We start from the raw sequence: 27,798 nt of genomic DNA, 5'->3' as shown, positions 1-27,798 counted from the left end.
ACGGAGCTCGCAGTTGCCAGACGAAGGAAGCGTGGTTAGCCATTGAGTCTTTGAATGCAGCTCCATTTCCCCCTCAAAACCATGGAATTTATATTAACCTCCAGCTTTTCTTAGCTGGTGGGAATTTTTTTTTGCAATTTTTTTTCATTTGAGGAAGAGCCTCGCTTTGTTGCTTCGGGTTGAGGAGCGGAGAGACCGCTTTGCTCCCAGTGTGGCGCCCTTCCTGGCAAGGGGCCATGGGTGCTAAGCGAGTGGTTTTGGCCTCAGTTCGGAGAGAAGGGCAGAGGCTGCCAAGTGCAGAGACACAAGCACCCGCAGAGACATCTGATGAATTGATTTCTTGAAGGTCAGGCTTTGAGTGTCCTGGTTTGCCAGGTTGTCCTCGCTCGTGACAGAGGTACAAGCAGGAGAAAGGACCATGTGTGAGTTTAGCTGCTCGTGCACTGACGTTCCTATATAATGTGATGTATCAGTGATCATCAGAGGCCAGGACAGCCTGCTGCAGGGTTGGCCTTGGGGAACATAAATGCAGAACAACAGAAGGCTGTTCTGGCCGTGGTTTCCAGTGGGTGGGTTGTCTGTGAGATGTTTGCRTTGGGTATTTGCTAGCCATTTCTGTGGCAAGTAGCACAGCCTCGTGGCAGGGTTGTGCTGCCCATTTTGTGGTCAGAACAGTTCAAAGGGCAGAGGGGAAAATGGGCAGGTTTCGTCTCCAAGTAGCTCTGCAAACATCGTCTGTTGGCTTTAAGCAGAGCCCGAAGACTTTCCTTCCTCCAGCTCTGGACATAACAACAAAGCATCTGYCAGTGAAGTAATGGTCTATCCCAGCCCTTTCCCAGCCAACAGCTGTGTCTTGGAGCTGAGCCCTGATGTTGACCATCGTGCGTGCTCCATCCTGCTACAAAGAAGGTCTCATTCACTGAGTGAGGGCGCTGGAAAAGCCCTGGCAAGGGGCAGCACAACACGCACTGCAAACACCTTTCAGAGCACAAATTCTCACAAGTCCTGCCCGTAAACATCCTCGGGGCTTCACAGCTGGGGATGCTCATCAAACTGTTTACACATCACGTGGCTGAGAAATGAGAGGGAGCCAAGGCTGTGGGGCTGTCACCGGGCACGTGCAAACGCCCAGAAGTTGGCTTTGTTCATCAGGTTTTGTTGCTCTGATCACTGGCTTTTCTCTGTCCCCACCTGGTTCTCATGAGGAAGAGCCTGAAGGCTCTTCTGCTTGTCCTGTGTGAAATGAATTGGACAGGCTTCACCCAGGTCACAGCAGGCATCCCAAAGACCATCACGGGGCTTATTTGTTGRGGCAGAGGGGCTAACGTTTGAGCAGTGCCTGCAGAACAGGAGATATCTGTGGGTCTTTGGAGTTGTCGTGGCTGAGGTTCATGCTTTGCAAGTTACGAGAAGGCTGCAATCTCACTGCTTGTCCTGCAGCAGCTTTTGGATAAAAAGTAATTTTTCAGGCTCTGGTGTTTGATTCCTAGCCTGGGTGAGCTTGGACCTGGGGAGGGGTCCACAGATACCCGCTGGAGCTGCTGCTGGGTGCTTGAACAAGCCCCGTTCACCTCATGGGTCCCAGCCTTCTTTGAACATGAACCTTGAGAGTGTTTTTCATGGAAGTGCCACATCCATTTAGAGATGTCACATTTGGAGATGCCCATAAAGCAGATAGGAACTTCTTACTTTTCTTATTCCTGCTTGTTTGACTACTCCAAGTAGTCCATGGCTCCCAGGGGTCTGTAAAGCACAAGTTGGAAACCACTAGCATAATTAATATATGATGTGATGTGATTGATAGTCTGTGGCAAGTGCATAATGTTTTATGTACTTGTTCCTGCATTACAATCCATTACAGCAGGAGGAATTTTAGTATTTGATACATAAAAGGAAAATCTTGGGAAGGAGCAGACAGATATTTGAGAAGCAGTTTCTTCTACCCATGTAGAAACTGCTGGCAGTCTGACCACAGCTTCTGTTGCTACAACTTAATTAAGAACGCTCTGAGGAGAGCCTAAGGTTGTCCAGGTTTTTCATGTATGCTTCCAGCCAACGGCAAAGTGAGTTTTCCAGTGAGCAGAAAAGTGTCACACTTTTCTGTGTCACACAGCTCACACTCCTGCAAAGAAATTGTATTTTTCAAAGGGAAGAATGAATTTTGTTTGTTATTTTTTCTTTCCTAGAATGAAATGGCATTTGCATGGCTGAGTGAGACTAAGCAGCGATTTCAGAAAGGCCAAAACACATTTTTTGTTATTCTTGTTTTCTTTCTTTGTGGTGTAGTCCCAGGAGCTGTGTGTTGGCTGTGTCTTCAGTGCAGGACTCTAATACTGGAATATCTGTAGTTTGAAAGTGTTTGAAGAACAATATGGGGGTCCTGAGGAGAAAAAGACGGTGATATTGTGCACAGCTGGCATCGACCATGAACGTGCCATATTTGAAGAACGTATTTGAAGAACTGAGTCTGGTAGGTCAAAAGGGGTTCCCACCAGTCAAGTCCCCGTTGAAACTGGTGGCACGATTCCCTTAGACTGTAGTAGCAGGACATAAGATTAGATGAATTTTCTGTGGCAAGATAGACATGCAGCGGGTCTCTGCATGGAGATATCTGGGATCTTCTGCACACCAGCCTCTTAGGTCTGCTACCCAGCAGGTAGCAGAGCAGAAAAAATGCGTATTGACTTATTAGCTCTTGTCTGCCTTCTTAAGGTGTTATGAAACTTCATGTGCTTGGATGCTCTCCAAGGGGAAGTGCCACAGCAGTGCCAAGGGTTGAATGGTGAGAAAGTTATTGTAATGCCGCTGCACTACCCACGCCGCGAAGAGCAGCCACCTCTTGGTTTTGTGGGGATGTGCTTACCAGTGTGCTTGGGTCTTCATTACTGGTGAACTGATCCAACATCTCTGAGCTTCCAGAGCTAATCCCAAACTCTCTGATGTCCTAAGGGACTTGTTAATAGATGACCTTAACGTTTTGTCAGGGAGGGCTGTCCTGTGAAGGACTTCTCTTCCTCATGACACCCTCCACCAAGATTGCATGATACGTGATGAAGAGGTGCTAGTGTGAACAAGGAATGAAGGATAATGTTCCTTCTAGAGCAGTCAGTCGAGATGCTATCTGCATTTGTATTAGCCACTCAACACCAGTGCATTTTCCATGCATGTGCAGTACTCAGCTCTGCAAGTGTCAGAAGAACCGGATGGAGGGTGGTGGACCTTCTACCTTCTGTGCCAGTCTAARTTTCCTCTTGCTGTCTCATCCACACCTCTCACCTCAGCTTGGGGGGCAGTAGGAGGGAGCACAGCAACGTGCAGAAGTTGCAGGTTGTATAAACTTGAAAAATATAGAGGAAAAGACTATTTTAAACATCTGCTAGGTCCCCAGAGGACTGAGATAGCTTAAGTTACCAGTATGCCCATAGCAACATCGTACTATTATTGCTCCCAACTAAAGCAATTCTGCCCTTACCCCCAAATTAGATCCTAAGCAAGACAAAATCTCACCAGGTCTGTTCAGACCAGTGCAGCCCATTTTCCAGACAAACTCAGACTACCTGGGAGCAAATCTCTGGTGTGGTTTTATCTCTGTTTATTGAATAAATGTATTTGTGGATGGGACACTTTACTGCTGACAACAAGGTTTGTTTTTCAGTGTGACCCGGCTAGAGGAAATACATACAAATAAACAATAAACCTAAACAACACTAAAATAACATCAGTTAAAACAATTAGAGTTACTTCCACTCCTGAAGTATTGTTCCCGTTTTGCTCCAACATGGGAAAAAACTCTATTTCCTAAGTCAGATTGTAACCGATTCTGGATTTGCGGATTCTGGTAACAAAGGGGATTTCTTTTGTCTGTTATTTATACTCTTCCTCTGGYGCAGTGTGTCCGTCTCAGTCCGTCTGGAGCACCCTGTTTCGGTGCAGTTTCCAGGAGGGATTTGGGTGCGGATCCCGGTCGCTTAGCTGGGCTTTGGCGGCCCTGGCTGTGCAGCTTGGGCTCAGCCCTGCCCAGCACGGTGATCGCGGCCGCCAGACGTTGCATTTATGGATAGGGATGTGTTTGCGGAGGCAGGTCCTTCGAGGAGACTTTGTCCTGGATTTTAAGGTTTTATTATCTCCAACTTGTGTATAATTCAGGAGCTCTGGGGCTGAATTTATAAATAGGCCCCAGGAAGGTTGCTGATGGTGATCAGCACCACACGCTGGGGAGGACTCAAGGTAAATTTTGACTTGAGATACTTAGGTATGCCGGTCTGCTTTCTGATTTCTAACATTTTAAACTCCGTGTTTGCCCTCCCCTCCCAGTTCCACACTTGTTTTAGCCCTTGTTATAGCCCTTCTCTCAGCTGCTTTTGTGTTGTTCCCGAGCTAGCTTCAATGGTCTGCACTATCCATCCAGCTCAGTGTCTGCTCCCTGCCAGGAGGCGGGAGCAAATAGCGAGGAAAAGCAGTGGGAAGAGAAGAGCCTGAAAAGATGCTTCTTCGGATCTGGGATGGCACGTGCATGGTCTGTGATTCATTAAAACACCTGCGGTTTGTGAGAGGGGCCTTGTCCGAGAGTTGGCATCTTCAGGGCAACTTGGGAGGGCAGAGCCCCACACGGAATAGCCCTGGGGGGGCTGTTCAGTGCCACAGTCGTGCCACYGTCACTGCCATCGCTTTGGTGCCCCCAGCCCTTCTTTGGAAGAAGAATCTCCTCCTCRGTGCCCTTCAGCCCGTGCAGGCCAGTGCACATCTGCAGGGCGCTCTTCAAGGACACAGCTCCTGTGGAAATCCTCTAAACTGGGATATCTCCCTGGGAATGTCTAAGCCACACATAGTGCGGGGTGACTGCTGGGCCCTGGGAAAAGCCACTGCGCCGAAGGGCTCTGATTTAGCTGCTTCCCACCTCGGGCTCGGAGCCTTCTGCAAAACCCTTACGCTTTCTCCTCCATTACTATCRGGTCCAGATAAAAAAGGTGCACCGATTGATTCCTTATACAGAAGTGCAGCTATTATTATAAACACCTTCCAGGAAAAATGAATAGTTTGCAGTTTGAAGGAACAAATTTATCACTTAAATTTTAATGTGGAGGAAATCATTTACAGGCTGCTTCCTGACATTGTTTGGTATTCTTCGGTGGCTTCCAAATCAGGTCAAGGCTCTGGTTCATGCCACAGCCGACGTCTTTCAAGAGGGAGAAAATTCCCCTCGTGTAACACAGAAGAAGGAGTGGCAGGCCGGGATCTGTGGACATTCCTGGAATGAGGAGAAGGAATAGCAGCCGGTTTCCCAGGAGCTGCYTGTATCTGAAGTGCCTCTGGTGCATATTCTTGGCATTGTATACTCTGGCTGTGAGCGGTAGGTGGGAAGGTAGCTTGGGATCACGTTGGCAGTGCAGGGGAAGGGTCTAGCCACACTCTGGCCACGCAGGCTCAGCCCACCCGTGGATCTCAGGCACGAAGCCACACGGGGACCCCATGAGATTTGTGCCTAGTGCCTCGTCTGATACCCCAACGCGTGCCCTCGTGCCCTGCTGTCCACTGCTATTGCTCCGCTTACTCCAGTGCCTCTGCAAGGAAGGATGGGAGGCAATGGGATGTTAGTGGGACGTTTGAAGGGCTTGTGGAGTAGGGAAGGGCCAAGCAGTGAGTTGCTTTTCTGCAGCAGTCCCACCGGGACAGTCCCCGTTTGGGTTGGTTCCACTCAACACTGGCACATTCAGTCCCTCTAGGCGCCCAGAGCGTGGGGCTGATACGGTAACATTTACATAAATACATCTATGGCTCTGTGCTGCCCCGGGCTTTCCCGCCTGCCGTGAGTAACTCCTCACGGGGGCAGGTTAAAGCCTCTGTATCACAGCGTCTTATAAGGTTCTGGGTTGGTTTTTGAATGATTTGTGGAACTGCAATTTTTTCTTTCTTTTTTCTTTCTTTCCCAGCACTCTGCCCTTGGCCTCGGCCTCTGCAGGGCTGCCCTAGCACTAGCAGAGGCAGCACCTTCAGAGCCCCTGCAAGTCCCACCCTGCCCTCCTCTTCCTCCCTCCCCTCCCCAGAAAGCAACATCCCACCCTGAACATCGTGTGCATTAAAGAGGAGCAAAACTCCCAGCATCTACTGGAGGCCTCATAACCTGTTTGTTCAGTTCAAACCTTCTGAAACCATTTGTTTAAGATAAGCAGGGGCGGAGATGTTTCTCGAGGGCAGAAAAGGCTCTCGAGATAAAGCTCATGTGGAATGATACTTCAGTATCGCCAGATAGTTGCTTTTCCTCCTCTCATCACCCCAGTGTTGTTTTTTCCATGTGTCCTGTAGCTTCTCCCAGGGTTTTTCTGTTGGCTCTCCAAAATCGCAGCCTCGAATTCGGTGGCCTCGGCGTGCTGCAGCGTCGCAGGGCTGCACACGTTGGCTCTGCATGGGCTGCACCACCAGAAAGGCAGAAATAAGTAAGAGCAAAGGCAGCTGCTTCCTCGTTTCCCATCTGAAACAGASTGAGTCAGACAGACATGAGCAGCCCAGAGGCCAAGCCGTGGCCTCCAGCCGTCCCTGGCCCCCTGGGTTCTTGCCAGGTCTGGCCCAAGTGCCTGACACGGGATTTGTGCGGCCCCGGCTGCGTCCGCACTTGGGGCTTCTGGAAGCTGAGGGGAAGGAGTGTGGACTCGCGGGCAGTGAAGCAGGAGCACTCCTGGAGGAAAAGACATGCTTTATTTCAGTCTCTGTCCTTGTGATTGCCCATCCTCAGTGAAATCCAGAAAGCTGCTGCTTCACTCCAACCTCTTAAATGAATTCTACKGCAAAGGATGACAGAGAAGAATGCTTGCAAGCCTCAAACCTGAGCAGAGTAGCCTGAAAAGTGCCCGTTTCTCTCCTTTGGTCCCCAACCCCACTTCAGTGTGTCTGCAGGCTGGTAACCTGGGCTTGGTGACCTCAGGAGAGCGGCAGGCCGGCACCCAGAGGGGAGTTCCCCGAGGAGGTGGCGGGTGCTGAAGGGCAAGGCGGCAGCAACGGAGGCTYTTGGGTTGCTGCAACAATGTCAGTGAGATCTTGGAAGCGTTTYGTTATTTTTTGTTGTTCTTTCATTCACCTTCCACGCAAATGGCGCTGTGGCAGCAAGGAGGCAGCTGTCGTCCTGCTGGATTCCTGGGAGCGGTTGCAYGGGGCCGAGTTGTTCAGGCCTGTCCATCGGGTGCTTCCCGTAGACGCTGCAAAGAGCCTCCGTGAGCACGTGTGCGCACAGCTCCCTTCGCTGTGCTGGCAAAAAGGCACCCTGCTCCGTGCCGACAGATCCGAGTGTGGCTTCTGGCCCTCCGCAGCGTCCTGTCCTTGGCAGAAACCTTCCTCGGCTCTGTCCCCTCTGAATCGCTCTCTTCAAGCCACCTGTACACACCATGTTCCCGGGAGCAGCGTCAAACTTGGATTTCCCTGTGTGTTTTCACCAATTTAGGTTAATTATGGATTTCCCTTAGCATATGCTAAGCAGCTGTATGACAGTCACCCAAGCTTGCAGGTCGTCGTCCTCTCTCCTCCAAGAACTTTTGTCCCCAAAATTTCCGAAAAAGAACGTAGACATCTCAACATACTTGATCTCCAGAGGATTAGCCCCAAAAGCAGACTGCAAAATTAAAAATGACCCCTATTAGTGGAACTTCCTAAAACCATGGACCTAAAAGAACCTCTTGTTCTTTTTCCCACCCCTCTCACTTCCAGAGCTAGTGGCTTTGAAGTGGGATGTTTGTTGTRTTCTCTTTGCGTCACCTGGGAATAAATATCAAAATCAAACCGCTGTGGGGGAGACCAAATGTGATTGTGCTGCTCACGGACAAGCTGACAACCCGCATTTGAAACCCCTGGACAGTTTGGCTTGCCAGTGTCTCCTGGCTYGGGTGGAAATGAAATCTCTCTTGGGTGGCTCTTCTTTAAGCCCGTGGCAGAGCAAGGGTGTATTTGTCTTCTGCACTGCAAGATGCATCCTTTTGGTTTCATTCAGTGATTTCAGCTTCATGAAGCCTCTACCTACTGCCCTGGCTTGYTGAGAAAGGGCAGAGCTGCAGTTCAGATCCCCGCTGTCCTGAGCAAGTCAGCTTTATGGAAAGCACTTGCATTGCTGTGGTGGGAAGCCAGCACCAAATCAAGGTCTGGGTCGAGCGTGTCCTTGCCTGGGGCCTCTGTCCCACTCCCACCGGGCAGCGCCCTCGGACATGTCCCTGCTCCCGCCCTCCTTGGAAGTGGCCGCCGCTTCCTTTGACATCAGCCTGCTGCACACACAGAAAAGCGACTTTTCTGCCTTCCAAAATTAGCTCTGCTGGAGCACCAAAATAGACAGGAGTAGGCACCAGTGACTGCTTTTTTCCAAAACATTGTCTGAGGACGAGGGAAGGGAACTGCACGGTCGGAGAGGGGAGATTCTTGATTTTCCTAATGGGGACACTGAGTTCTGGCCTCTTTGGCCACATGAAGTTTCCAGATGTGCTCTTTGGGTTCGGAAGTTTATGCCCTCCTAGTTAAATCCTGTCTCACACCTATGTGTGTGGCCAGAGGAGTCGCTTGCTCGTGCCTCTGCGGAAGAGCAGCGATGTTCTGCGCGGAGGAAGCCTGCGGCGCTGGGCACGGCCTTCCTCGTGCCAGAAACAGAGCCAGAGGACTCAGCAAAGACTTCGCTCCTGCGGAAATCGGTGGTTTCGGCCCTTGCATTCTGCAGAGCTGGTGTCATTTTTCAAGCTCCGAGTGATTGTATTTGCACATGTTTCTGCAGCGCAGCTCAAATTCTTAAAAATACYCCAAGCTTTAGCATGCTGCAGTAGTACGACATTTGGAAACAGTCTCGCTGAGTATTCTACTATTTTTAGCCTGGTTTCCTAAACTAGCAGAGCTGATGTGATTGAGCTGTCTGCAACTGCTCCCTCCCTCCCTTCCCTCACCAACACGGGAACCCATTGGCCAACTACAGGCAAATGATCATGGACACAAAGCTCGGCCTATACATTCAGTGAAAATATATTAATTGAATAGATGAGAAAAGCTCCCATTGCAGCCTCCAGTAATGAAAAAGCCTCAACGTGCTTTCGAAGCTATTAGCCACCAAAGATTCTACACCAAAATCACGATAACGTGTTCATTTGCAGGAAAATCTCAAGTCAAGTCTTGATAAATAAGTGGTAACCAACTTTGGCCACAGGAAAGCCACCTTCCAGCCTTCACTATTCCCAAACTACCTCTCCTGAATGGAAGATGGGCTGTATTTAACTGGAGAGGCAAGATCCAAGCAGCAGGAAAGGTGCTCTTGCTCATGCTGGGTGGATGGGTGTAAGCAAATGACTGGAGAACAACACTGAGAGGTCCTCAGTGACAAGTAGTTTTGGGGGAAAGCTCATGTAGCATCATGTAACGATGACCTCTGTACCACTGCTGTGATTTATACTGTAGGACACTTGGGCTGAAGTGATACCACTGAGTGTTGAGGATTTTTTAATAGATGTTCCAAGGAGAGGTGGATGATTTGGTTGCTACCAAATCTAAATTGCTGCTCTACTCCTGAGGCTACTTATAATGCCCATACTAACCCCTCCGATCTGTGTGCGTGCAATTTGCTTGGGAAGTATGAAAACGATGGAGAAAGTTCAAAGAGGAACTGCCAGTGTTCTTTGCTTTCCCAGGAAACAACCAGCATGACTTACCCCTGGTCTTGGAGGATTCCTCTTTGCTTGAAATGTTTGAAAAGAATGAACATTTCCTGCGAAGAATGAACATTCCCTGGCGAGACAAGGTTCCCAGGAGCTGTAGGCTGGCGACAGTAGCTGCATGGTCACAGTCCTCAAGACTGTCAGAACAAGCCCTTCAGGTCCCAGTACCTAGGAGGCTTCCTCAGCACTCCAGAAACTGCCAACCTACTTTTGTTAGCATTCACAAGGACCTTTCTACCCTTTTCTACCTTTTCCATCAGAGAATCTCCCAGCAGTACTGCTGCAATAACCACTACTGAAGTTAATTCTAGATTTTGAGGATCTTTGCACACAAAGAGAAGAATTTTTGTACCAGCATGGGGCATCATGCTGATGTGACGAGGCTGCTGCTTGATGAGGAACATTCCTGGCCACCCCTTGCCCTTATCCGCCTGCTCCCTCGTGGCCCCTCTCGCCTGGTGATTCACCAGCAGCGGCTGCAGCTTAGAGGATGAGACAGATTGTTATGGAAATAAAAGGAGCAGTTTTTACAGGGCTTTTATTGCCAGCCTGGGAAGTACAATATTACATAAATAAAAATCATTATGGTTATGACAGCTCTGTAGTCTCTGGAAAATAAATAATACTTTGCACTTACGTAGTGCCTTTCATCCAGGAACCTCCGAGCTCTTAGCTCATGTTAACAGTCTCCCAGTGTCCGTAGTAGGAAGGTAAATACAGCATCTCCGTTATCAGCTGAGCATACCAAGTGCAGGAGAGGTAACTTAGCACCTTCAGTGCAGGGAGGACAAGGCAGGTGAAGAGCAGCTTGGGTTACTGCAGCCCTTCCACTGAGCTGACTCGGACAGGTCATCTCATCTCAGCATCTCCGTTGTTTCTGGTCCATGGGGTGGGATCTCACTCATCCCTTTCTCCATAGGGTGGATGGGGTTCATGGCTGGTGCTGAGAAGACACCAGGAGATGCTCCACAACACATTTATTGACTTGTTCATGCTACGAGCAAGCCATGCAGCTGTGATAAACCCTTTGGGCTCATGTGCTCTGCTGGATAAGTGATGCTCCCTTTCTTACAACTTGCGTTCCAGCACTGCTAAAATGCTGCTACAAGTAGTGGGGGAAGCAGCAGTGTAAGAAGTGGCATGAAGTGTCTTGGGGGGTGGGTGAGTTCCTTGATGTTGGGTTGCACCAGGGCATGTTGAAGTTGTCTGCTGTACATGGTTCTCTTATTTGCAGAGAACTTCATTGTGCTCATTGAAATGGCCCTGGGTAGATATAAGAGACTTGCAGAGCTTTTCAGAGCTTCCTTGATCAGGTTTGAAGTACTGCACTGATAGGTATTCTGTAAAGATGCTTAGGCAGGGGGTTTTTCTTGCAGCAGGTCCTCATTTTAGACACCCACCTCTGTCTCGCCCTGACCACAAGCACTGCACCACCTCCTGTAGCTCAGGTCGCTAATTGCCTCTCCTCTGTTTCACAGCAGGGCTACCATCCGTTGCCTCATGAAGCTGAAATCGCACACACCAAAAAGCTGTTCAGAAGGAGGAGGAATGACCGGAGGTAGGTTAAACATCTTTTTGAATATATTGTTTTTATCTTCTCTTCCTCACTGCACATCAGTCTCCTGGGAATGTCTTTGGACAATGTTGACCTTTAGCAGCTGGCACTGTTGGGTAGGTTCATAATYCTTCAGTTGAACATTAGTGCTCTGGGACTGCAATGTCTGTCCATCCCATTACTTGGTCTTTAAAATTTTGGATATGTTCTGTATTGCTTGAGAGCTGAGACCATCCAGCAAGTTGGGGCAACAACACTTTGGGGGAACCTGGAGCAACCCTAACGTCCGGCTGCCCTTGGGCCAGATCCCCCCTGTTCATTAGAAGAGGCAACTGCCAAGATATTTCCCATAAAAGCTTTGAGTTCCAGGAATTTACTTCCTCTCCTTTGGTTAAAAAGTGGAATTTGCTGACTTTCAGTGCCTGCTGCAAAATGTGTTTGGTTGCAAGGGGTTGGCAGTAAGGATCAGACCTTTCCGTGGGAAGGAGTCTGCGTGCTAAGTAACCAGCCAGCTGAGCTCCTGTGGAATGGGTGATTTTAAATCTACTGAGTTAATTTAATTGTGCAAATTGTATATTTAATTGGATAAATTATGCATTTAATTATATGAGGGCATCTAGAGTCCTGCATAGGAATTGTGCTTGTGGTTAAATTTGAAAATAAGTGAAGAATCAGGCAATTGCTCATGCAGCTCTCCTCTCCRTGCACGTTCTTATGCTGTGGCTGAGGCTGCAAAGCCAAGACACTGAGACCTGCCTGAGACCAGGAGCTTGCAGGGTTAATGTAGTTTAACCAGAGAAAGAATGGCCAATGTTTTCTTCAAGAATAAGCTGAAAACTGGGTATMTTAGCTCTGGTGCCTCACTGGGCACCCGATGATGCCTGATTTTTCAAGGCAGTTTTGCAAAGAGCTGCTCAGGAACCGTGGTGTCTGGGATGCGATCACAGAGCCATCACTTTTGAAGCACCAATAGCTTTCGGAAAGCCACGATACAGTTAACTCTGCGTTGGTTTTCCTGAGTTTGAGCAACTGAAAAACAGCTGAAAGAAGTTTGCTGCGACGCTCAAGACGCATTCCTCTGTGGGCAGAGACCAGGCATGGCAAGCTGGTCCCCACTGCGAATTTCCCCCCGGGCTTAGAGCAAAACTCTGTTTTTCAGTTTAATGTGTCATTCCTGTAATTTGGATAGTTATGATGTAGTACTTGATCACAAGCCTCTGTCTGGTTTCACTTGCTTTCATGTCACCATCCTTGAGGGTTTTACAGTTTCTTTGCCTTCAGTCTAATGGTCTCGCGGGGATGAAGAGGACCAAGTGCCAAAAATGGAGGGCGTTTGAGTAATCCCTGCAGAATATGCTCGCTAAGGTGCTATTGTGCTGCTATTGTGAAGTGGTGATGGCAAGCCAGGAAGAAAATCAGACGGGGCTGGTGTTGGCTATCGATCATGCGTCTGTGGCCTTGTGGTTAGTCAGCGACAAATTCCGTTTCCATCCTCTTTTGGGCTCCTTTCTTTTTCCCTGTACCCAATTTAAAATACCATTTGGTCTTGTGATTTAGGGGGGAAAAAGTCCCTCGGTTCAGCACAGGAACGCGCTGAAAAGCAAATTTCGTTCTGCCTGTGTTGCAAGCCGGGGTTGGGTGAGGTTCGCCCGAGCGCTGCACTGCGGAGCTCCAGGCTTCAGCGCTGCACGGATTGCAACGTGGACGGGACCTCAGTCTTCCCACCCTGTCTGCCTCGCCTCAAAATGGGTCTTTTTTGGCCGTCTGAAGGCGGAATGTCTCTGAGCTGAAGGGGAAGATGCGAGYGGAGCAGCGGGATCTCCTGTCTCGTGCTCCGAGCAAGCGGAAATTCAGCATCATGACCAGCTGCAGCCCGACCTGCAACACACAGASGTGGTGCTTAGAATCATTATAGTTGGAAGTGACCTTCAAGATCATCAGGTTCAAGAGCGCTTCACTCCCAGACAGCCTCTCCAAGCCAGCGATGGGCTTGTGTAGCAGCCCTGTCCCCAGAGAGACGTCTGGTCTGTCTCYACCATGGTGGTGAAGTTGATGAAGGCTTCACAGCAGTGAGGACCTGCTGTCCAGGTGAGGCTCRCACAGCTCTGCAGAAGGCCACAAAGCTACTAAGAAACCCAGGAAACATTTTTTTTAAGCCAGGCTGACACATGTCTTGCTAGASCTTCATCTCATGGACATGTCGGTGATTGCACATAAGTGCTTTTTTCCCAGCTCAGAAACCAGGCCACTTTGCAGCTCTAAGGATCACGCTAGATGGATTTATTCTGCTTCTCAGTCTGTTCAGATTACCAAAACGAACTGCCAGCAGCCAGATCTTTAAGACATCTACATGTAGAAAGCAAACCGTGCGAACCACTAAAGCTTAAGAACCCTGGGCAGGGGGAGCTGGAGTGAAACAGCAGGTTCTTGTAAACAGTTATTCACACCAAAAAGACCTGGCCCCATCTTCCAGACCTCAGCTGGGAGACCCCGACAGCCCCCACACCGTAGGGTCTGATGGGTGGCACTAAATCCAAGCAGCCCAAGCGCTYGGGATCCCTACTGCTCCACAGCACGTTTGGGAGCTGAACGGCACCTCAGGCTGCCTGTCATWGCGGTGCCACGTGAGCTGCCCTGGGAGAGCCCTCGCTCCTTAAAATGGTTTTCTGGCAGCCACTGGGGTCTCCAAATGGTTATTTTATGTGAAGAAAAATAATWWAAAAAAAAACACAGCAGAGTGGGAATAGGGAAAATAATAAAAAAAAAGTCGCTGACCGAAACTGTTTTGCACTTGAAATGCCAGATTGTTTTGGAACACAGAGCGGTTGCAAAGCTGCTGGCGCTTTATTGCACTGCTATTATCTTAATATCCCCGGCATTGTGTTAGCGGAGCAAGGATTCATTTCATAGCTGCTGGAGCTGCACAGGTGGTATAAATATCCCTGTGCCGCAGGAGCAGCGCAGGAGAGCTTTTATTGCCAGTGAAACAGTTGGGAGGCCTTTGTTTTAGACGTTGTCTGGCTGTGGAAAGACCCAAAATTGCAAAACCAAGCGCAGGGTGCTGTGCCAGAGCCCGCGCGGGCCAGCTTGAGCAAGTAGGCTGCTTCGCTGAGGAGAGTGCACCGTGCTCCTTCTGCCATTGCTTTTATGGGAGCGAAACTTTAAGAGGGCTGTAAAACACCGAGCAGCTCGTGGCCCCTGAGCCAGGGAGGGTCTCGAGGGTGCGCGGGGGCCTGGCGGGTGTTAGGCRGGGTTTGCCCCAGCACATGGGAGCTGCGCTGCTAAAGTCAGGCATAAAACTGAGGAGCTGAGCCCTGCTCAGGAGGCCCAGGAGGCCTGGGGAGGGGGTTGCAGAGCAAGTGTAAATACAGGAATGCAAGTGAAGAAGAGCTGGTTTCTTAGAAGAGGGTTGGGAGCAACAGGGTCGCAGTTGTGAAGCTCAGAAGCAGCCAGGTCTTGGCCTAGTGAAGAACCTTGTGTTTCTCGTGTGAAATGACATTCATGTCTGGCCACGTTAGATGCAGCTCATGTCCCCACTTCATTCCTGTCACCCTTCCTCTGGAAAGGACGTCACCAAGCTGCGTTTGAATTCATCTCACCCAATCAGAGTTCCACCATTCACTCCCCATCAGTAACTGTGTTGTCAAAAGGGCTTTACCAGCAAAGTTTGTGATAGCTCTTGTGGTTTTGCATGGGAAAAATCTTATTTATTTCAAGAATGGCTGATGTTCCAAAATATTTGATAGAGCATTGGAAATTTGTGGATGATCCATCCTCTGCTGAAGCTTGGCCTGTCTTCCCAGTAAAGGACAAAAAGTGGGATGAAAAATTAAATCCTTTCCCCCTGCCTTCAACTAAGTTATTTTCACATGGGAAAAAAAAAAAAAAAAAAAGAGAGATTTCATAATTACATGTGATTTTTTTTTCTAATAGAACCTTTTAACATTTCCAGAATCAGGCTTCCAAAGTGCTGTCTTTCTGCCCTTGTTCCTGCACATGCAACTGTAATTCTCTCATTGCTCATGGGAGCAGATTAAAGGTGACATTAAAGCAGGCATTGAATTTCCCCTTTAAAGAACGGTCAGTGTGGGTCTGTCGGGCAGATTTTCTATAACACAGATCAGTGTTAGAGCACATCTGGCTCGGAGTTGAGTTGTGCGAGGTACCGTAAAGGGGATGACAAGGTSCTTGTTGCAGGAGCTGGTAGCCAGGCAGGCACACTGCACAAACCTCCATTGCCTGTGTTTCCTCTGTAGCTTTGGAGGGAGGTTTGGTGACTATGCACCTTCTTTGCGTAAAGATGCTGAGGAAGGACATTGCCTCTTGAGGGTGTTACGGAGCAGCGCGCCAGGGGAAGGTATTTCCAAAGTTGTCAGTGTGAGCAAGGGTGGGATGCCGAGGTCCAGACAAGCCCCATCTGACTTAGATATCGCCAAAGAGAACTCGGTTGGACCTGCCAGAGGTCAAGCCTGTCACRCTGCTTGGACACCCTTACTGGAAGCGGTAGGGAATGCTGCCCAGTCTAGGTAGCAGCCACAAGGAATATACGGAATGTCCTTTACAGGAAGTTTTTAAGAAGAGATGTTCACAAGCCATGATTTAGATTCAGTTACCCTGCCTTGGAGATTACAAAATGGCCTAGATGAGTTCTCAAGCTTCCTCTCCTCCTTGCTGTTTTCTATGATTCCCATGTCCTGGTGACAATTTAAAGAACAYGTAGCATCTATTTTTTCCCCTTTTTAAAAGAGGCTCTTCACCAGCCAAGGCAGTAGCTAGAATTTCAGCCCAGCAGAGCCCTTACTTCAGCTTGTGGGCCCCTTTTAGACTCCAGGGCACAAGATGGCAAGAATCAGATGTAGCTTGAAAGCCTTTCTACTCTTTTTAACTCCCCATCTCTACACGTGCGCTTCTGGCCCATCACTACTGTGGTTTGACTAAGCAACAGGGTTTCAAGGAGTTSCCTCTTGAGAATGGGTAGGGGGAAGCGTGGGCTTTGGTGGATCTCCAGTGAGTTTCTCAAAGCAGGGTCAAGGCAACTAAGTTTCCACCAGTTCTTCATCTTCTGATTAACGGAACACAGAAATTATTCAGGGTTGCTTAGGGAGGGRCAGAGACTTACTGAGAGACCAGGAGAGTGTGCTGGGGAATTGCTCAGGAGTTTGCATGGTTGGAATCTCACTAATTCCCTTGTCAGTAGTCCAGTGTGTTTTCTCAATTGAATTTAACTGTTTATTTCTCTGCAATACCCTCTGTGGGTTYTTTTACCTTTTAAATCTATGCAGCTGCCTGTCTCGCTGGTATCTGTYTAAATGATTTGCACTTCTTGTTTGAGGTGGTGACAGTGAGCAGAGAATATCAGTTCTTTGGTGCAGATTCTGCTTGTTTTAGCCTCGTGCTTAATTCAGAAGWCCAGTCCATTTGATTTGCTCTCCAAGAGGAAGTCTTCGTATGTGTGGGGATGCAGGCCGGGAGCTCGCAGGGTAGTTGTTCTGCAGGAAAAAGCAGGATGGAATTCCAGGAGGAAGTACAGCCCTGTGGCTAGGAGAGGAGCAGAAGCTTAAGGAAAAAACAATTCTCTCTCTCAAAAGGCTTCCAAAGTCCTCTTTTCCATATCAAGACATGGAAGAGATCAATATCAAGATCTGGATCCTTGGGAAGTTCAAAGCCAGTTGCGGCCTTGGGAGTGGGGACCCTTGTGTTGTCCAAGTCCCTGGTGGGGTTTGGGGTGAGCACAGCAGCAAGCTGCGTGTGTCTCCAGTGTGCAGGCGAAGGGCCTTCACCCAAAGCGCCCTCCCACTGAGATCCTTCTCCTCTCAGATGTGGATTTAGGGGCTGCGTTTCTGCAACTGGGGAACAATCCATCGCCCTTGTGTGGGGATACAGGGACGGGCCAGAAAACCACCACGGTCCTGCCCACTCTTACATGAAATAAAGAAGTGGGACAAAGAGATTCCTGTGGTTTCCTTGCCTCTTCTCAGCGTGCCCCAAATACCTATGGCTTTTGATAACAGGATTACTGAAATGTCCCCAGGTTTTCTCTCGTGCTGTCCCAATTTGCTTCCTACCTTTAACTTGGCTTTACACTTAAATGACCRGGAAAAAAACAGTCTGGACTTTTCTTTCCACATTGTTTTTGTTTTCAGTTAGATTCTGAGCTGGGAGCAGCAGGAATATGCTCCATCCCGGAGAGCTTCAGGTGGCTATCAGGGCCAGTTTCCCCTTCTGCTCGTGCCCACATTGAGGGCAGGGTTATGCGGGGTGAATAAAGCAGGGCAGGCTCCGCGGCTCCATTTCCACCCTGGAAGGTCCTGTCCTGCTCTCCTGTCCTGTCCACCGTGGGCTCGGGGCCAAGCGGGGCCCGTCCAGGATCTGCCAAGGCGCGTAGGCGGCCTGTGATATATCACTTTGCCCATTATATTTTACTTTACGGATCCTCGGGGACACTCAGCCACCTCGGTGATTAGTTGCACTGATTAAGCCGCTTTTCCTCTTGTGGCAAAGTCCCTTTGTGAAAAATTTTCAATAGACACCCGGCTCGGGACATTGTTCCTGTACAATTTCCTTCCACAACGCCATAAAGGGCATCCTACCACTTTGGGCGATAATAAACGTTGCAGGGCTCCGCTTTACCCGACGGGACCCTGCGCGGGCCCGGGCTCCGGGCTGGCAGCCGGCGGCCAGAGCGGGAAGCGAGGGAGGACGGGCGGAGAGAGGAAGAGCCGGAGCAGGCAGCAGAAGAGATAAGCAAGGATGGGAGTAGCACGGCTGCTTGATGATGGAGCAAGGTGGAGCCTTTGGCAGGGAACTAAGGCACCGTCTCCCTCTGAGAGGAGAGATAAAGCAAGAGTTTGGGGGGATGTGAGGATTTTATGTGTGTTTTTTTTGTTTGTTTTGTTTTGCTTTGCTTTTTTGCTGTCTTAATAAGAGGATCCCGGGTCACGTAGGGAAGTTAGCAACAACATTCACTTAAAAGCACGGAGAAGGAACCGCTTCTTCACACATCTCTGCTTGCTTCGCCTTGCCAGGTACAGGCTGGGGGCGGGTGTGTATGTGCTCTAAACACCCAGCGTGAACTTCATGGAGGAGGAAGGGCGATTTGTGCTSAAGAAGAGTGTCGCCATGAGAAGCCCCTCCATGAAAACGGACCATTCACTCATACAGGGTGGAAAACCTGGTCTATCTTGGTTAGCACCAAGCTAAGGAACCAAGGAGTTAGCACCAAGGAGCAGCAGAAGGGAGGAGCTGGAGCAGTTTGGCTCTCTGTGGATGGCTTTCCGTGAGGAGCCAGGCTGTCACTCAGTGACACAAGGGCCCCTGCAGCCCCCTCCTCRTGTTCACCGTTACTCCCAGCTCTTGCCCTCACAGGAGGGTGGATAGGGCTGCGAGCTGGCAGAGCCGGCATCGTTTCAGACCGGCTAGCAGATTTGCTGCTGCTTGGGCAAGGCAATGAAGGATTAGGTCTGCGATGCTATCAGAGGGGTCAGAAAGGGCCCCTTGCTACTCATCCAGCCTTGCTGGSCAGACACATTGGCATCGTGTGGTCCCTGCTGCCCTTCCTTCCAGGCATCGAGTGGAAGCTCCTGCCAAGGGTCACCGAGCTGGGAGCTGCCTCCCCAGAGATGGGAACTGAGAACAAAGAGCCCAGAGCGGCAGCCCCATTGCAGGAGCTTTTCTGGAATACCGCATGATCCAGAAGCCACCYGCGATGACCAGTGGGTATGCGGCTGCGGGTGACTCACGCCCCGGGTGCGGTGCCGTAGAGCTGCCCTGCTCCGGGCCTGGCATGGGCTGGGAAGCGCTGCTGCTCCTCTGGGGTGCAGAGCCCGTGACCTCCCTGGGGCTCAGCAGCCCTGTGCCGTGGCCTCTTAGCTCTCCCGCAACCGAACGTGGACAAGCAAGGAGCTGCTCAACATCCAGCAGGGCTTGGTGAAGCCAGCTGGGTTCCTTGGGCTCCTTCCAGAGCTAAGTTCAACCGGCTTTATATCCAGCATCAAGTCTGGACTGTCTCTTCCTGAGAGCCGCCTGCATGTCCCAGCACTGTCCCCAAAGCCGTGTGCTTGGGGTTTTACTACTACCCAGTGGCCCGTTTAAAGCACCAGTAATAGCAAGGTGCAGCAGCTGGTGCTTAGTGGTTATCGGAGGGGTTGTTTTGACTGTCACCTGTGCCCCAATCTGCGAGGCAGCGTTGGGGCGAGCAAGGGGTGTCCGCCCAGCTGCTCTCTTTGTGCCAGTTCGAGCAAGCCTAGGCCCTTCCGTAAGGAAGAGGTCAGCGCAAAGGCACCCAGCCGGGAGTCACCTCCCAGGGCAGATGGTGTGGCTGGAGGCCTGCTGACAAACGCCACCACGGAAGGACAGGCCRAGTTCACAGCCGCTTCCCTGACGCTAACAACAGCCGACAGAATTTGCTCTCTCGTGTGATGYGAGGAAAATGTACTGCTGTGTATACGAGAGCACTCCGAGAGCTTGGGCCCTTCACATGGGGCAGGACTGGCTCCAGGCTAGTGCCAAGAGGGAAAAAAAACCCTTTGAGGGTTCAATGGGACGTATCGCTCATGAACAGGACTTTGGGAGAGTGTGGCCACCACAGCCCTTACATCTGCTTCACTCTCCCTACACGTGTAGCTAAAGGCGTGGTACAGAAGGGGTTACAAGTTATTCATCTAAGCAAATGTAATCCTTTCCTTTCATTGTTCCCTTTCTCTAATGCCAGGAGTCAGTGGCAGGAGAGGGTGCGTTTCCCAGCCGCAGGGTTGCCCCTCTCTGCTCAGAGCAGATTGTCTTTATGTAAGGGCTCTACAACATGGGGCTCCTGCTCCACATTTGTTCATAACCTTGGTGACTGCAGCRACTCCTGTCCTGTGGACTAAATTTAAGTGGCATTGCCAGGCTGCCCATGGTCTTTATGGCATGAGGCTGCTTTCACAGGTTGTTTTTCTCCAGCTCCGCAGCTGACCAAAAAACTTAATGTACCGCTGGCAAAACATTTCACTGTTATGAAACCTCAATAGAAAAATAATGGCCTGCTGGATAAGCTCAGGGGTTTTATGATGTTACTTCGTAGAAAGTCAAATAATTGCTCCAGCAAAACATCTAGGAGACCTTTTTGCACTGTGTGTGTCTGAGGGGAGGGACGACTGAGTTCCTCAAAACTCAGTATTTGTTTGGTACCCACTTACAGCATGACAGCATCTTGCTCATGAAACCTGCAGCAAGATGGGATGGACACCAGGCAGATAGATGCCCTAGAYAGGCCTCAGTGATGCACACAGCTGTATCCCACTGTGTGTGTCTATAGCCAAGATGACTGTCTATGAACTGGGTGCCCACGTTGCCATTTTAATCAGTGGGGATTTTGTCCAGAGTCCGTCAGAGTCCAGAGGATGGTTCATCTCATCGTGAAGCGGGAGTTTGGCCAGGTGAGTCGCTCTCCAGCCTCCACTGCCCATTCAGATTGGGCTGGCACTGGTTGTAATGGGAGTTTAGATGCCTCATACTTTGTCACTGATACTGCAGATACCTGAAGTCAGGCAATTTGAACCCATCCTAAGGGAGAAGCTGTGGGAGTTCCCTCTTCCGTGCCTCCACTTCCCCATGTGTGAAATGGTGGTTAGGGAGCAGGCGTTTCATACTCTTAAGTATATATGTACAGGACCTGASGTACTCTGGTAAGGGTGTTGTACACGACTGAATTTTGTTAGCGACCCTACAGTAACGCACCGAGAGGAGGGAATTTCGACAGGTTGTGTTTGCAGAGAACTCTGAAAAGCCTCRCACTGAGAGACCTACCCTAACTATAGAAAATGAGTCTGGCCATCTTGCAAGAACAGGTTTCTTTGCTTTATTTCATCTTCCCTTCTTGACCAGAACCTAGGAAGTCTGAAAAACAAAGAAGTTGGGGAGGAGCTGAGCTAAACACCTCACACAGGAGGACGCATTGTGGCAGGGATTCTGTTTCTGTGCYCTCTTTAAAAATAACAGAGACTTGYGATTGGGCATCATGTCTCCGGGTGCAGAAGTCTCTTCTCAGCCACCTGAAACCTGATGTGCAAGATTTTCCACTGAGACATTTTCGTGGTCGCAGAGAGCTTGTCCCCTCTGCTTTGGGAACAGCAAACTCTCCTTCAGAGCCTGCCTGCCATATATATTTCTGTGGCCTGAAGAAAATGTATGTGAAAGTCTAYGTGTATCTGCACATAGACGTGCCCATGGCTGACGAAATTCCTTACCTACGTTTACACCACACCTCCTTGCTCTCATTCCCACCTCTCCATCCTGGCTCGTTTGGCTTCACAGACAAGAACAAGTCCTYCCTGCACCATCAAGTGTCCTCCTCCAGCTGGGTCTACCAGCCCGGCCAGCTGGGCAGTGCTCCTGAGCAGCAGCTGATGCAACTTGGTAGCTTTTCAGCAGCCCGGATGAAGTGTAGTTGCTTTTTCATGCCTAGTTCTTTGTCAATGGGTGCTGATGATAGAGCAAACTGCTGGTGTTGCGACTTCAGCAGGCTGCCCCAGCCCGAGCCTTGCTGTTAGCCACCTGCATGAGAAGATGGTAGGTTGAGTTTCTTCATAATGAGGGACAGGGATGCAGACCCCCTTCTTCCTGAGCAGTGTGTTAGTTGCTARATTTGTTTTCCAAAAAGTGGAAATGGAAGGAGAGGAGCTATGGAGAGCCGGTGTGCCCAATGTGCCTGGTGGTGAGCTCAGTCTGTTGGACCTTTCCTACCCAACTGTGGCTGCTGGAATCTTGAAGGGTGGCTACCGAGTTCACGAATCTGGCAGGTCCTAAAGCAGGAGATGACTGAATTTAGAATCTGGAACACGGTGGCGTTTCAGGACATACATTAGAGTGACCGTTTTAGGCACATGTGTTCTGCCCAAAGCATGTGAGGCCCTCCAGACCCATGGGATCACACAGGATTTTGTGAATTGCTCTGTTGGGTGTAGGAACCCCAGCTCTAGGAAGCTGTGGTGGGGATGTATGCATATTCCCCTGGAGAGAGTCCTAAATATTAATAGAAACAAATATATGTCCTTAGGTGTCTGTGTCATTTGCGCTTGAAATCATGGAAGAATTAGGAATGGATCCTAAACTGCATCCATTTTCTAGGTTGTGTTTTAGATTTAGATTGTGTTTTCTAGATTGTGTTTCTCGACTGTGTTTTAAGGACAATATTATTTTGTTTTGTGTGAGTATCTGTTGTGGTGCATTCCCCATGCTCTGAGTTCACATACATCATCCTCTTAGCCACTATTTCATGAAATCCCTTACTTAAGAACTAACATTTTTTCCCCTTGCTTACCCTCCTTATCTGTCACTCTCCGCTAAAAGGTGCTTATGTTACTAGGGTTTTTTTTAGCATTTTGTCTCACTAAGTGTTTTTTCAGCTAGACTTCACCAAAAGGAAACGTGTTTCAGCAAGCACCAGACTGGCAAATCATGAGACTAGGGCTGCAGGGACACAGGACATCTCCAAGGCGGGTAGATTTTGTGTTGGAAAGATGAATCAGATCAGTAAGAATACATCTGAACACCTCATATGCGTGTGCCACGCGAGGTATTTATTGCAAAACTCTGCAGCAAGCTGACRTGAAGGGCCATATTCCTGCAATTTTCCTGCTGTCTTTAAAGTTGCACTATTTCAAGAGCTGCTCCCATACCGTTCTATTCATGGCCCAGCGCTAGTGCTCATTTCGCAAGCAAAAATAGTAATAGGAATGTCACTCACCATAGATTTTCAGATTGCAAGTTATTTTGGGTGGACGCGAAGGTGAGCGTGTTTTACAGCTGACATGAACATGTCATTTTTAATGCTGTGAAATTTTGGAAAAGCCTCAGAAACCCATGCGCAAAGGTCAGGAGGGCACATCTCCCCCGCTGCGAGAGTGAATAGAAATGAGTTCATAATTAAAGCGTGTAGTACCGACACGTTTGCTTTTTTGCCATTTTAATTGAGGTTTTCAGAAAGGAAGAGAACTTAAAACAATACAGAAATGTCTTTTGTTCTTTCGGAGCCCTTTATTGAGGTTTGCAGTGAGCAGAGAGGATGTTTATTACAGAAAGCGACAATATCAAGGCGTTATTTCAGTGCAGAATTTCTCTTGGTAGCTGGAACAAAATGCAGCTTTTTGGATGAGCTGTGTGCTTGCTGAAAACTAATCACAATGTTTTGTAGCGGTTTTGAAATGAACTTAATGAATGGTATTGAAATAGAAGGAAAAGGGAGGAAAGGAAGGAAGCCAAATGCCTTGTTCATCTTAGCAGCATTTTGATTCACATTTTGTTAACATTAACTATAAAGTCTTTGTTCAAGTACTTGCCTTGGAGAGTGACAGCACTAGCATCTCGCTAGCATAAAGGTGGCAATAACTGTAGRAAAACCCTTCTAAACAACTGAAAGCAGCTGGCTGCAGGGATGTGCTAGCAGAACAGTTGCTTGCTGCAGGACGGGCGCGTTTCRGCAGCAGTTGCATTGAGCCACCCTTGGGAAGCGCGTGCCGTGCACGGGGCGAGCCGTGCTGCCCGGAGCTGGGTGTCCCGGAGGGCCAAATGCGGAGCTGCTTCCCCTGCAGCACGAGATTCCCTGAGGATTGGGTGTTCGTGCTGAAGACAGCGCCAAGCGGCCCGCGGGAGGCTGCTCACATGGCCGGCACGGCAGCCTTGGCGCTCGCTGATGAATATTGTATCAGCCCAAGTGTTAGTTACAGGCAATTTAGAGCRGGCTCCCTGCTTCTTTCATTTGGATTGTCCGCAGCGTTGCTGAAGTTATTACACTAAATTAATTTGCTCAAGTGCAGCTCCCCCGGGTGCAATAGCGTTCTGTCGGCTCGCTCCTAAAAGGAGCCGGCGAACTGATTGCGTTACTGCGGCTTAATGAATTACCACAGGAGTTGGGCCGTGGCGATTGCCGGCGCGCGCTCCTCGCTGGGTTTTATGGCGAGCGCGCTCGGCGGAGCCGCCGTCGCTGAGGTCGGCCCCCACGTGCCTTATCCGATGCTCGCCGCGAGCGCGCCGCGGGCAGCGATCTGTGCTTCACCATTAGCTGCGCCAATTGAGCTGCATGTCGCAGCCCTGACATGGCCTCAGTGGCACAGACCATCCCCGTGAGCCGAGGCGGCSTCCCAGAGGTGGCTGCGTCCAAGGTGACCTCCTGAGAAGCCTCTTGCGCTTGGCTGGTGGCAGGGGAGGCAYCAGGAGGTGAGACAGCAAGTAGGTGTCTCCCCAAGGAGGTCAGTATGAGCAGAGGAGGAGCTGGATCCCCTTGGCTTCTCCTCCTCCTGCTTTTGGCTTCACGAGACCTGGCTCTTCAACATGCCGGTGCTGCTGGGCCTGCAGAGAACTGGGGCACATCCAGTCTCCATAACTGTGGAGTAACCCCCTGAGCACTTCATTTGCTCTTCAGTTTAATTGAGTCGGGCCCCGTGAAGTGGCAGTCAGCATTTAAAACAGGTTTTGCCGTTTCCAAAGAGGTCATTGACAGAAGAGCTTGGGAATGCCTGGGCTGGGGCCTTCCATCACCCAAGATGTCTCTCAGGCAGTTCAGGTCTCTCAGCATTGCTTTGTTAGCTGAAGTTATGGTCTATTTATTCTTAAACAAGAAAGTCATGTTGTGCTCAGGCAGATGCATGCCATCCCAACCAAGAGACTTACATGTCCTCACACTGCCAAGGGAGTTTCACTGATCCGTGGCTACCAGGAAAACCTGCTTTGTGTGGAGCGATGAAGAGCTCTGTCCCCACAAGTGACACGGCYGCTTCTGGGTAGGCCGCGGGGCTTTGTTTTGCAGTCAAAGAGGAGTTAACAAGTGGCTGGTTCTTGCTCACAGATCTCGAYGTGCTTGTCAGACACCTGGGTTTCGGTGTTAGGAGACAAGTGGTGGTGACTACACAACCCACACAGCCCAGACCTTACRGGGACCCAGCAGCCTCCGTGTCCCTGCCACTGGCACCGATGTCTTCGCCCATGGGCCCGTGCTTAAAGGCCACCGTTTTAGTGTCGGCTAGTGCAAAATATAAACGTCTACGTGCTACTATTTCAGCCTGTCAGAATTGAGGGAAGGAAATATAGCAGCAGGTTCCTCTCCTCTAGGAAACCGATCTGTTATTGAAATGGCTTTCGCTTTGGTGGAGTGTTTCCGGCGCAGCTCCTCAACCCTGAAAACGGTTTTCTGCATCTACGTGTTGTTTTGCAATGCGAGTTCATGGCAGGCATTGTTGGCAGAATGAATAAGCCCTTATTTTCTTTCTCCTGCTTTTAATCCTTTAATATAAACGTGTGGCAACTGGTGACTCAGGACCCATTTTCCGGTGGCTTCATCCCCCTCGTTTTCTCAGCCCAGACGTTCAGTTGGGTTCAGTCTTGCAGTTGTCCCTCAAGAAGGTGCACGGCTCGGCGCAGTGTGAGTTTACAGTAGTATAAGGGGATGTGGTTTACATAAAACCTCAGAGATGGGTTTACAGCCTCTAACAGGCTGCCATAGGAAGGATGGAAAATGCTTCTCCACACAGRGAAACCAGAGCGGGACAGCCCCGGCAGCAGGTTGGGCCCTGTCGCGGGAAATCTTTGGTCATTATCATCAAGGGCTTTTTGCCCCTGGGTTGCTCTCAAAGATTCTTCGATGATTTTATATCCTAGCCAGGGTAAACCCTAAATCAAAGCTGTTCTCAGGCTCCCTCTGTGCCTTTGCATCAAGGAGGGCTGGAAGAAGGTGAGGACAAAAAAAACCCACCATTTGGGATCATGAACTGTCATGCTGCTCGGCACCCTTGGGGTAAGCTCGGCACGGACTAAGCCCCAGAGTGTAKGTCTGTGCCTGGAGGTCATGGAGGCTCTGGTTCACGTTATGTTCTTGAGAAGAAGCCAAGGATTGCCATCAAATTAGCAGGAGTGCTGCCTTCTCCAGGCTATTCCACCTAACGGCGAGATGGACGAGGCCTCAACATAGTGAAACGGTTTTTATTAACGCAGAGATCTTCACATCAGCCTCTAGGGTTCTGGAAAATCTACTATAGGTATTTGCAGCCTGCTCAAAACACCCTGTGGAGCAGCCTGCCTGCTCTTTCGGAGAGCCTTTGCACCCCTGTCTGTCTCCTCGCAAGCTGGATGGGGCCTTTGGCCCCGGAGACCTGGGAATGTGCAGGATCTCCGCGGTGCCTCCTGGCATGGTGCTGCGTGAGGAGGCTGCCAGCGCAAGTTGTTTGGGCTCTTGTTGCAGAAACAATATTTCTGTCTGACCCCAGTTAGCAACTGATGTTTGCAAAATAAAGAAGTCAAAGCACTAGAAATACTTTCCATTCCCACTCTTGTCTCAGCCCAAAATATTAGTATTAAAAATATTGCATCTATTATATGCATCTAATATCACTACTGTCACATAAATCACCCAGGGATTGTTCACCTTCGTATTAAAAAAAAAAAAAAAAGATGTTAACTACGCTCTATTTTGGGATATTTGTTAACTGTTTTGATTCCGTTTATTCCTTCTGAAGTCTCCGCTGTCTGTCTCCAGGGACCATCTGTGAGAAAAATAGTTCTTACATTGACTGGGAAGATGCCAGGGGGCCAGTTGCAGCAATTTGGGTCAGGATTTCTTCAGAAATCTCTCTTTGGTCTCCTCACACTTTCTTTTTTGAAGCTGGACCCATTTGCTGATCCAGTGCCGTGAGGTTGCTGCAGGACATGGGGCAAGGAAGGCAGTTTGGGCAGAGGGAGGCAAATCACTCACTGTCCATTCCTGGTATACACCATGAGGGTCCAAAGTCCAAAAACATCTATGTTCCTTGGGTTGGTGTCCCACCACATCCCTGCATCGGAAGTGATTGCTTTCCACGGCCTTTGGGTCGGCTCATGTGTCTGCACAGCTGCTAGGAGATCTTCTCAAATCTTGCTTGAGCTTCTATGGGAAAGACATTTATTTGTCCACTAGAAAGCACTGGTATAAATAGGATATGGAAAAAACAGGGATGTCTCCTTGCCGCGGGTCAAAGAGTCACGGAGGTCTGGATGAAGACAGCTGAGCTCAACGGCAGCAGGTGGGGTTTTATACGTACTATTTAGGAGGGACAGGACCATGGAGGGATGCTGTGTCTGGGAGTCTGTGCATCTTGGCGTGGGTTTACATTTTATTATATCCATTAGAGGATTATCTGATCTKGGGATAAGCGATCGGTCTTGGTGTATTTTTAAAGGAAGGAGCCCACAGGCTGAGATTTAAGCTCTTTTATTGCGATGGAGTAAAAGATGAGCCTATGTTCATTCAACCCGCATTCTCACCAGTAGTCCAGGATCCGTGTGTATTTGCGCTGTGCACATTTTTGGGAACCATTGCATACCGTGGTTACGTACTTCAGATTTGAACTGTTTCAGCTGAAATGGATATAGTTGCATGTCGCTGTGCTCTTTTATGGTTTTCATGTAATTTCGGAGTTCCAAGTAATGTAATTTATGAAGAAAATCATTTTGAAGCAATTTCTGCATTAAATCACTACGATTTCTCCACCAGTCTGGGCAATCAGCCTCAAAGGCCGGGAAGAGGCGGGAGTGTCTTCCTAGCTGGTGGCTTGGTCTGTGCAACAAGGG

General features: G+C 49.5%; 1 protein-coding gene across 3 annotated transcripts in view; it reads left to right on the top strand.

The window, feature by feature from the left end:
- Nucleotides 1-27,798, top strand: part of CTIF (cap binding complex dependent translation initiation factor) — a 122,494-nt gene that overhangs the window by 38,841 nt on the left and 55,855 nt on the right. For 2 of the 3 annotated variants that reach the window (XM_026040206.1, XM_026040200.1), the window contains exon 6: nt 11,150-11,226. In XM_026040206.1, the coding sequence (XP_025895991.1) occupies nt 11,150-11,226 (77 nt within the window). Of the gene's footprint in view, nt 1-11,146; nt 11,227-27,798 lie in introns of all 3 variants that reach the window. The other variant, XM_026040192.1, reaches the window with a different exon arrangement.

Source organism: Nothoprocta perdicaria, unplaced genomic scaffold, assembly GCF_003342845.1.
Source record: "Nothoprocta perdicaria isolate Ctin4 unplaced genomic scaffold, notPer1 scaffold_10, whole genome shotgun sequence".
Lineage (NCBI taxonomy): Eukaryota > Metazoa > Chordata > Aves > Tinamiformes > Tinamidae > Nothoprocta > Nothoprocta perdicaria.
This window is presented reverse-complemented; position numbering and strand designations above follow the sequence as displayed.